General features: G+C 48.1%; 1 protein-coding gene across 3 annotated transcripts; it reads right to left on the bottom strand.

Annotated features, from left to right (window-relative positions):
* Window positions 1-1,227: 1,227 nt before the first annotated feature.
* LOC115192838 (treslin-like) lies at window positions 1,228-10,465 on the bottom strand. Of its 3 annotated transcripts, none has more exons than XM_029751721.1 (13): window positions 10,233-10,465; window positions 9,769-9,995; window positions 9,210-9,435; window positions 6,830-6,974; window positions 6,390-6,532; window positions 5,890-6,105; window positions 4,943-5,088; window positions 3,447-3,547; window positions 3,098-3,194; window positions 2,898-2,980; window positions 2,044-2,271; window positions 1,637-1,721; window positions 1,228-1,454 (listed from the first exon to the last, which is right to left on the bottom strand). In XM_029751721.1, exons 1-13 carry the CDS (start codon window positions 10,444-10,446, stop codon window positions 1,362-1,364), a joined length of 2,004 nt encoding a protein of 667 aa, XP_029607581.1. In that variant the 5' UTR covers window positions 10,447-10,465; the 3' UTR covers window positions 1,228-1,361. The 3 variants fall into 3 exon arrangements, with proteins under 3 accessions (XP_029607581.1, XP_029607583.1, XP_029607582.1); XM_029751723.1 differs by having other exon boundaries at window positions 1,637-1,718; XM_029751722.1 differs by having other exon boundaries at window positions 1,229-1,454; window positions 5,890-6,102.
* Between the last annotated feature and the right edge of the window lie 843 nt (window positions 10,466-11,308).

Below are 11,308 nucleotides of genomic sequence, written 5' to 3'. Positions count from 1 at the left end.
TCTTTCTCCTCTCTTTCCCCCTCTCGCTCCTCTCTTTCCCCCTCTCGCTCCTCTCTTTCCCCCTCTCGCTCCTCTCTTTCCCCCTCTCTCTCTCTCTCTCCTCTTTCCCCTCTTCTCTCTTTCCCCCTCTCCTCTCCCCCTCGCTCCTCTCTTTCCCACCCCTCCTCTCTCTCTCCTCCCCCCTCCTCTTTCTCCCCCTCCCTCCTCTTTTGCTCCCCCTCCCTCTCCCTCCTCTCTTGCCCCCTTCTCTCTTCCCCCCCTTCTCCCTTCTCTATTGCACCCCCCTCCTCTCTCTTGCCCCCCTCCTCTCTCTTGCTCTGATATCCTCTGTCCATCTTCCTCTAACCTCATCTTTCTCTCCTCTTTGTCAAGCTGTTCTCTTTGACTTTTATACTGACATTGATTAGGCTTTCTCTCCATCTCAGCCTTCCCTAGTTTCCCTCAATTCTTCACTTTCCTCAGATCATCTGGCCCTCTGCTTCTCTCTAATGCTCCTCCTCTAATTCATCCTCTTGTTCTCACTTCCCCTCTCTGAGCCTCCAGACTCCTCTCTTTCTTTGACCTGAAGTCCAAAACTGACTTCCTCTCACCTGATGGGTTGAATGATTGAATTGATTAAACCCCATATTCATGTCCATTGCCTAAACCAGTAACATAATAGCAGTCTAGTGTAGGCTGTCTACAATTATTAGCTATCAATGTTTTCCTTTGTCTGTATACTGCAATTTTTAGCTGCAAATGTGTACAAGATGAAATAAAACAAAATAAATAAGTCTGCTTATAGGCCTAGAAAAATCTCTATATATATTTTAAATATTAAGGTTCCAGTCACCTCTTCTGCCGCCTCCTCCCTCCATCCTCAACTGTTCCCGCAACACAGCAGCCATTTTGAAGCCTGACTCTGAGTCCAGTAGCTTATAGATCTCTGTCACTTACCTTACCTGCTGCTTCCCCTATGGACATTCTCTCCCCCCCCCACACCCTCAACAGTCACTTTTACCTTACCCGCTGCTTCCCCTATGGACATTCTCTCTCCCCCCACACCCTCAACAGTCACTTACCTTACCCGCTGCTTCCCCTATGGACATTCTCTCTCCCCCCACACCCTCAACAGTCACTTACCTTACCTGCTGCTTCCCCTATGGACATTCTCTCTCTCCCCACACCCTCAACAGTCACTTACCTTACCTGCTGCTTCCCCTATGGACATTCTCTCTCTCCCCACACCCTCAACAGTCACTTACCTTACCTGCTGTTTCCTCTATGGACATTCTAAGATTTTCACTGTACCCTGCAATTACACCTGCAACCGTGTACATGCGACTCTGAATCTGAGTGTATGAGACAAGGAGTTTATTGATCTAACAGAGTTGGAGGAAATTACCTTGTGCAGCCTGCTTTGGGGGTGGTTCAGCGGCTGGTTTCTCCACAGCAACACAGAGCTTTGGCTTGGCCTGTTCATACAACACAGAGACAGAGAGATCAAGATTTGGGTGATTAGTAAGTTCATACTGTACATCCATTCAGACGAGAGTAACAAAAGATCAATGTTACAAAGACCCAGTGACCGAGGCCCTATTTTACTGGACTTTACAGCTGTGGTAGAATAAAATAAATGTATCCCATCTTAGCTCACCGCTCTGGTGGACTTCCTGGGCACCTCTATCTGTAGACTCTGGGATGCTTCAGTCATGCTGCGATGGCGAGTCAGCCTCCCACTCCTCAAACACAGAGGTGAGTTAAAGAGGGCTATATGAAAGTGTACTAACGGGTGAGTTAAAGGTCCCGTGTGGCTCAGTTGGTAGAGCATGGTGTTTGCAACGCAAGGGTTGTGGGTTCGATTCCCACGGGGGACCAGTACGGAGAAAAACATTTATGAAATGTATGCATTCACTACTGTAAGTCGCTCTGGAAAAGAGCGTCTGCTAAAATGTAAATGTAAAGAGGGCTATATGAAAGTGTACTAACAACAGACAACTTGGAACGGTCATTGTATCACATCCACACCACAGCAGATAAAGCCTCTGGCCCCAGGTAACTCACCTCCTCTTGCTGGCGGAGCGGTCGCGGAGCTCCTGTAGCCGCTCCCTGCAGTCGGAGGCCATGCTGAGGGCCGTGGAGAGGGGAGGAGAGGAGGAAGAGACACTGTCCTTGGTCACGGACTCGTCGCTGAAGAAGTCAGAGGGCAGCACGGCTGAGAGGGCGGCGGGTAGCTGGGTTCCCAGGCTGTGGTATACGTCTGCTAGGACCCTAGGGATGGCCGTCAGGAACCTGACAGCCCATAACACCATTTATTCTAACTTTTTATAAACTGGGTGGTTCGAGCCCTGCCTACAAATATGGAGTTCCATGGGAGTGAAATGTGGGCTTCAGTTTGGTTGAGTCGGTGCAGCCTAGTTTAGATAAACCTTTTCATGGCAAGATTAGGAAGTCATGAGGGAGTGGCCAATCCTTTCTGTTGGTGAATACAGTAAAAGGAGTGTTTCTGTTGGTGGAAACCGGTTCATTATGTCATTGTTCTTCACCTGTATTTTTCTTTTTGATAGGCTGACAGCCAGGGTATACGAGACCATATACCACGGTATGACAAAACTTATTTTTACTACTGTAATTACATTGGTAACCAGTTTATAATAGGAATAAGGCACCTTGGGGGTTTGTGGTATATGGCCAATATATACCACGGCTAAGGGCTGTATCCAGGCACTCCGCAATGTGTCGTGCCTAAGAACAGCCCTTAGCCGTGGTATATTGGCCATATACCACACCCCCTCGGGCCTTATTGCTTAATTATAGCACTATTTTTATTGTAACTTTATGTAGATGTATTTTCCTCATCTCCTTAATCTGGATTCAACCCCTAAAGTTGAGTCCGATTTCACAGAGAAGAAACTCACACAGGGAGGACCTCATCTTGCAGGAACTTGGCCAGGTACACCGGGTCTTTGGTTAGAGAGATAATCCTCAACATGTCAGCCACCTGGGTAGAGGGAAGGAGAAATTAAAGCCTGTCAAATGACTCTGTTTTGTTTGGATTCAGGTAGGAGGAAGTAATATGTGGGGTTGTGGAGGTGGCTACAAATTAGTCATTTCCTACCTCCTCCACTGTCTGCTCCACATCCGGTGTGTCGGCCTGCTGCTCAGAGGGGAGGAGTCGACACATCTCCAACCTGAGAACCGCCTGTAGCTGGCACCTTAGAGAGACATATCAGTCTTAGTAATTGGTCGTGTTCAGTAGAGAAAACCGTAGTAAAACATTATGAAACCAAAAGCGAGCGTTTCTTATTGGACCAGCCCAGGTAGTCTGTTTCAGTCGGTTCGGCGCTTGATGAAAACAATCCTCCATTTAAATCACACTTATCGGTGAAGACCATAAGCTGCTGTTCAATTTAATATTAATTATATTTTGAAGCCAGAGACTACTATGTTTAACAGTCACTACTTACTCTCTGAGTTTGCTGTCGGCGTCAGGAGCGTTGCTGTAAAGCTGGCGGATAGACTTGCTGGACTTAAGCAGGTTCTGTTGGACGAAGAGCCAGACCTGCACCTGCCGGGCAGAGAGAAAGAGTGAAGTCAGACGTATTCCAACGGAATACGTGAACGTAAAGAAGAGGAACTCTTGCATTAGGGTTGGCCGATATCTGCATTTACATATCATCAAACTTGTTAAATATCGCGATAAATCAGTTTTAGTGTATGCGAACCTTTATTTAACTAGGCAATTAAGTTAAGAACAAATTCTTATTTACGACGACGGCCTACCCCGGTGACGCAGGGCCAATTGTGCACCGCCCTATGGGACTCCCAATCACGGCCCGGATGTGATACAGCCTGGATTCGAACCAGGGACTGTAGTGACGCCTTTTGCACCGAGATGCAGTGCCTTAGACCGCTACGCCACTCGGTATCCTAATATTCGCCCAAACCTACCTTGCATTCACATTAGCCGTTTATCACGTCAAGTCAGGTATTACATCACATTAGCCGTTTATCACGTCAAGTCAGGTATTACATCAAATTAGCTTTTTTACATCAAGGGGAGAAGAGATAGTGACCTTCAGGATTTTCAAACAGAACCTGTCCACTAGGTATTTTCTTCTCTACGTCTTTCTTACCCCCAGGTCTGGGTTGGGCCCCTGGAACGTCTTACCCCCAGGTCTGGGTTGGGCCCCTGGAACGTCTTACCCCCAGGTCTGGGTTGGGCCCCTGGAATGTCTTACCCCCAGGTCTGTCTTACCCCCAGGTCTGTTTACCCCCAGGTCTGTCTTATCCCCAGGTCTGTCTTATCCCCAGGTCTGGGTTGGGCCCCTGGAACGTCTTACCCCCAGGTCTGGGTTGGGCCCCAGGTCTGTCTTACCCCCAGGTCTGTCTTACCCCCAGGTCTGGGTTGGGCCCCTGGAACGTCTTACCCCCAGGTCTGTCTTACCCCCAGGTCTGTTTACCCCCAGGTCTGTCTTATCCCCAGGTCTGTCTTATCCCCAGGTCTGGGTTGGGCCCCTGGAACGTCTTACCCCCAGGTTTGGGTTGGGCCCCTGGAACGTCTTACCCCCAGGTCTGTCTTACCCCCAGGTCTGTCTTACCCCCAGGTCTGGGTTGGGCCCCTGGAACGTCTTACCCCCAGGTCTGGGTTGGGCCCCAGGTCTGTCTTACCCCCAGGTCTGTCTTACCCCCAGGTCTGGGTTGGGCCCCTGGAACGTCTTACCCCCAGGTCTGTCTTACCCCCAGGTCTGTCTTACACCCAGGTCTGTCTTACACCCAGGTCTGTCTTACCCCCAGGTCTGTCTTACCCCCAGGTCTGTCTTACCCCCAGGTTTGGGTTGGGCCCCTGGAACGTCTTACCCCCAGGTCTGGGTTGGGCCCCTGGAACGTCTTACCTCCAGGTCTGTCTTACCCCCAGGTCTGTCTTACCCCCAGGTCTGTCTTACCCCCAGGTCTGTCTTACCCCCAGGTCTGGATTGGGCCCCAGGAACATCTTGACAGCAGAGAGGTGGTGCTGGGCCTCAGTGAGGAGGGAGGAGTCTCTCTCAGACACCGTCTTCTCATAGCCGGCCTTCAGGTGGGACAGCAGCTCGGCCTCGCTCTCGAAGTCTGACAGGAGAGTAGAAATGGAAGTTTGTGACAGTTATTAACTGGTGGGATGTTCAGAACATTCATTGAAGATAAACAGAAAGTACAGAGCTGGCATGATTCCCTATGCTACATAGAACACAAAGAACCAACTCTATTCTATAAAAGTAAAATGTTTTATTTGAATGCTCTGTAATCACTCTTGAATACACCCATCTTCATTCCGTTGTCTAACAATTATGAGAATAGGCCTCTTATCAATCATTTGACCATTAAAAGCTGAATCTGAACCATGCTGAGACTATGGGTGAGCCCTTTGTGGAGCAGAACACTTAAGATATATATCCCTGTTGTTCTGGTGGGGGTCAAACAGACAGACAAGACACTTGCGTTGGGCCAGACAGACAAGACACTTGCGTTGGGCCAGACAGACAAGACACTTGCGTTGGGCCAGACAGACAAGACACTTGCGTTGGGCCAGACAGACAAGACACTTGCGTTGGGCCAGACAGACAAGACACTTGCGTTGGGCCAGACAGACAAGACACTTGCGTTGGGCCAGACAGACAAGACACTTGCGTTGGGCCAGACAGACAAGACACTTGCGTTGGGCCAGACAGACAAGACACTTGCGTTGGGCCAGACAGACAAGACACTTGCGTTGGGCCAGACAGACAAGACACTTGCGTTGGGCCAGACAGACAAGACACTTGCGTTGGGCCAGACAGACAAGACACTTGCGTTAGGCCAGACAGACAAGACACTTGCGTTGGGCCAGACAGACAAGACACTTACGTTGGGCCAGACAGACAAGACACTTACGTTGGGCGTGGGGTCCAGTCTTGGCCCTGTTTCCTGAGCGTCTTTTCCCTAGCCTCTCCTGTCCCCTGCAGCCCTCGGCCCCCGGCGCCCCCACCTCAGTCTCTCCAGCCTGGCTTTTCTGGGCCTTGACATTCAGACGGGCCACGTTCAGCATCTGCAGTGAGCGGCTCATAGTCTTCATCTTCTGCCTCACCGGCGTGCGCTGGGCGCCCCCTGCTGGCGGCAGGAGAGATGTTGACAGACACTCAGCAGGGGAAGAACAACACGATAACAAGTGTCTCGTCATTGTAGGTTATGAGCTGCTACACCGCTGCCGTATCACAGAATAATCTAAAGCCATCTGTTCAAACACGAAACGCTTGCTGATGAGTATAAAAATATATTGAGACATTTCTAAAATACAAACAGAAGTCACTGACACTTGGGGGGGGGGGTCTTGAAAGATATGAGGGAGGGGGGAGGGGGATATGCAGCCAGTAGGGTCTGTGGCGTTTCCTTACGTTTCTTCCCCGTCTTGTCGCTGTGGGACTGGGAGGTCATTCTCTGGTAGAGTTCTGCCAGGCTGATGACCAAGTCCTGCTGGGGGCCCGACAGCTCCTCTTCCTGACCCTCGGTTTCACCCTCTGGCACCGCATGGAGCAGCCTGGACACACACACACACACACACACACACACACACACACACACACACACACACACACACACGGACATTGACATAGTCAATAATAGTTTAAAGGTCATGATAAAGCAGTTCAGCTGCAACTTTTATATATGTGTAAGAAAGACACTAACCACCGGGAAATTGTAATTTGGCCCTAGATATCTATGTATTTAAAAACTAGGCGACAGTGTTCTAATGACATTATATTTAATATTAAGAAATTGTGACGTTTCAACTACACATAATTACAGACATAACGTTAAAAAGGGCAAATCATACCTCATTGACTCCATTAAGTGGGAGCTGACTCCTGATTGGTCAGCATGCGGGAACCAGCCCTCCACCAACCCAGCGGTCAGTGGGCTGGACCAATGGCTGAGCTCCTGCTGTGCCCAGTCAGGAACCTGGGGCTCAACTCGAGGAGCTGTGGAGGAAGGACAATACTCAGTCTCTTACGATAACACTGCACCAATAAACTAATTGAGTGAATCATTTTCTGGAGATCTGTAATTGAACTGAAAACTCAATTTGATATAAAAGGTAAGAAAAGGTCAGACAATTAAGGTGACAGCAATGCCACAGAAGCAAGGTGGAGCTATCGCTCAGACCCTACAATCACCGCGAGTCGTCTCAGACCCTACCGTCACCGCGAGTCGTCTCAGACCCTACCGTCACCGCGAGTCGTCTCAGACCCTACCGTCACCGCGAGTCGTCTCAGACCCTACCGTCACCGCGAGTCGTCTCAGACCCTACCGTCACCGCGAGTCGTCTCAGACCCTACCGTCACCGCGAGTCGTCTCAGACCCCACTGTAACTACTAGTCGCTAGTCAGCTCAGATCCTACTGTAACTACTAGTTACTAGTCATCTCAGACCCTACTGTAACTACGAGTCGCTAGTCATCTCAGACCCTACTGTAACTACTAGTTACTAGTCATATCAGACCCTACTGTAACTACTAGTTACTAGTCAGCTCAGACCCTACTGTAACTACTAGTTACTAGTCATCTCAGACCCTACTGTAACTACTAGTTACTAGTCATCTCAGACCCTACTGTAACTACTAGTTACTAGTCATCTCAGACCCTACTGTAACTACTAGTTACTAGTCATATCAGACCCTACTGTAACTACTAGTTACTAGTCATATCAGACCCTACTGTAACTACTAGTTACTAGTCATCTCAGACCCAGACCCTACTGTAACTACTAGTTACTAGTCATATCAGACCCTACTGTAACTACTAGTTACTAGTCATCTCAGACCCTACAGTAACTACTAGTTACTAGTCATCTCAGACCCCACTGTAACTACTAGTTACTAGTCATATCAGACCCTACTGTAACTACTAGTTACTAGTCATCTCAGATCCTACTGTAACTACTAGTTACTAGTCATATCAGATCCAACTGTAACTACTAGTTACTAGTCATATCAGACCCTACTGTAACTACTAGTTACTAGTCATCTCAGACCCAGACCCTACTGTAACTACTAGTTACTAGTCATATCAGACCCTACTGTAACTACTAGTTACTAGTCATCTCAGACCCTACTGTAACTACTAGTTACTAGTCATCTCAGACCCTACTGTAACTACTAGTTACTAGTCATCTCAGATCCTACTGTAACTACTAGTTACTAGTCATCTCAGACCCAGACCCTACTGTAACTACTAGTTACTAGTCATATCAGACCCTACTGTAACTACTAGTTACTAGTCATCTCAGACCCTACAGTAACTACTAGTTACTAGTCATCTCAGACCCCACTGTAACTACTAGTTACTAGTCATCTCAGATCCTACTGTAACTACTAGTTACTAGTCATCTCAGATCCTACTGTAACTACTAGTTACTAGTCATATCAGATCCTACTGTAACTACTAGTTACTAGTCATATCAGACCCTACTGTAACCACTAGTTACTAGTCATCTCAGACCCAGACCCTACTGTAACTACTAGTTACTAGTCATATCAGACCCTACTGTAACTACTAGTTACTAGTCATCTCAGACCCTACTGTAACTACTAGTTACTAGTCATCTCAGACCCTACTGTAACTACTAGTTACTAGTCATCTCAGACCCTACAGTAACTACTAGTTACTAGTCATCTCAGACCCTACTGTAACTACTAGTTACTAGTCATCTCAGACCCTACTGTAACTACTAGTTACTAGTCATCTCAGACCCTACTGTAACTACTAGTTACTAGTAATCTCAGACCCTACTGTAACTACTAGTTACTAGTCAGCTCAGACCCTACTGTAACTACTAGTTACTAGTCATATCAGACCCTACTGTAACTACTAGTTACTAGTCATCTCAGACCCTACTGTAACTACTAGTTACTAGTCATCTCAGACCCCACTGTAACTACTAGTTACTAGTCAGCTCAGACCCTACTGTAACTACTAGTTACTAGTCATCTCAGACCCTACTGTAACTACGAGTCGCTAGTCAGCTCAGACCCCACTGTAACTACTAGTTACTAGTCATCTCGGACCCTACAGTAACTACTAGTCGCTAGTCATCTCAGACCCAGACCCTACTGTAACTACTAGTCATATCAGACCCTACTGTAACTACTAGTTACTAGTCATATCAGATATGTCAAGGCGGATAATAAAGACAGAGGAAACCGAGCCAATCATAACCTCCATCTCCCTCCATGATGTCATAGAACCCTCCCAGGACACTGCTGACCACCTCGGGCAGGTCTGAGGAGGTGTCCGCCGCTGCTGGGGCGATGGCATCCAAGGTCAGGGTGTGGTAGCCGGAAGCGACGCTGGGCCGAAAGACAGTGAGCAAAGCCGTGAGGGCTGAGAGGGGAGACAGGAAGGCCGAGCATGGCAAGTCTCCTCCGTCACTCACCTCTGCAAACTGTGGAGACAACAAACTAGTTATTAGCCCCAAAAACATTGATCATTTTGACATTACAGTAAAATAATAATTTTGAATTTTGATACTTATTCGTCTGATCTGTTGGGAGCATCAGGACCATTGTGAACATAGCGTAGTGGACAACAGACAGATGTTTGATTCAGTTTAGATGAAACCATCTCGTTTCCAATTGAACACAACACACTGACAACTCAACTAGGAAGACAACAGTACTTCCATGTCCTACACATTGTTGCCATATTGGGTGGTTTTATTCCCATTTGGAAAGTGTCAACAGAATCTGGCAACATTGGCACTACGGTGCAGCTTTACCATGTGAAGAGCCTGGGCAGAGAGCTCCCTTAGTAGCTGGCCCTGGTCTGTGTGGTTGTTGTTGGAACACTGCAGCACCCAGGACTCCGAGGAGGACGCCTCTGTGAGGGAGTGGGCATCCCAGCCCTGAAGGACCCCTTTCAGACAGACCTCCACGGGGGCTGGGAGAAACCTCTGTCTGAGGGCAACCGGCTCCAACGTCACACTGCAGCTCTGTGGAGCATCACCTGAGTACATGACAGACAGCACACAGGGGAAATACAGCATGTTGATGTGAAACCAGATGGTTGTACTCTTATATCAATGATGATACTATTCACTACTACAAGATTTACAAGTGTGGCCTTTTATTGTGATTTGGTTAACATGTGTAGGCATAATAGCTTTGTTATGTCATGAGAGTGACAGAGGGAGATTCAGAGGGAGATTTTCCAAATGACAGTTCACTTCCATGTGTCACAAACCTTGCCCCCATCTCAGGACTCCCCCCAGGACAGGAAACGCTAGGCGGTACAGTCGTTCTGAGGACAACAGGTATCCCATGCTAGAGTCGAGTGGAAAGGTCTCTCTCCCCAAAATGGCATCTGAAGGGGATTCTACGGGGGACTGAACACTGGAGGGCTTGTGAGGACAGCACAGGTTTAGCAGGGCGTCCATGGGGACCACTCTACCACCCATCCCCCTCAACACCTCAAAAAGCCTATCTGAGACCCAGTGCTCCTCACTTCTCATAACCTGGAATGAGAAAGACAGGTCAGCAAGTCTTTTAACAGATTCCCAATGACATTTGTCCAGTTATTTGAAAGCAACTGTTACTAGTTACCTGGACGTATGAAGTGCTGTCCACCCAGTGAAGGACAACTTGACGTTGGACCAACATTTCATGGAGTCCCTTGGGTAGGATACGGTCGGACACATCTGTGTGACTGACACCTGCAGGGATTCCAGCAAGGGACACATATTCTCCTAAATCTGCCCTGGAGTGAGGACAGCTTGACAAGAGGAATAACACATTTCTCCCCAGGCTTGACAATTCATCCTCTGGTGGAGGAGGGCCTCCTTTACCAGCTCGACCTCTCCTGGGCCTCAATGTCAATTTGGTGGGAGAGGTGATATCTGGTCTGTCCCATTGGAAGTCCAACAGAGCTTCTTTCAATGCATTCTGTATGGAAGCAGCAGGGCTGGTGGGTTGATTCCTTGGTTGAGCCGAGATTGTCTTCTCACTTGCATCAAACTTTAATTGAAACTCCACCTCGAAGTCTTCAAAAGTTTTGTCTCGTAGTTCTTTAAAATCAGAGCCCCTGGATATCAGGTTACCATTGCGTCCAGTTCTTGATTGACAGAATTTGTAACCCCATCGCACCTTCTCGAATCCATACTTATATCCGAAATGAAGCAGAATTCGGAGAATGCCCTGCTTCAGTGGATGGTTTTTCACATTGACGTGTCCTGATGGCCGATAATCCACATCAATGACAAAAACTAAGTTATGCAAAGCCATAGCTGGAACGGGACACTTGCTCCATGTACACTAAGTAGA

Source organism: Salmo trutta, chromosome 4, assembly GCF_901001165.1.
Source record: "Salmo trutta chromosome 4, fSalTru1.1, whole genome shotgun sequence".
In the NCBI taxonomy this organism is placed as follows: Eukaryota; Metazoa; Chordata; class Actinopteri; order Salmoniformes; family Salmonidae; genus Salmo; species Salmo trutta.
Note: the sequence above shows the minus strand (reverse complement) of the source record. Positions and strands in the feature narration are given on the sequence as shown.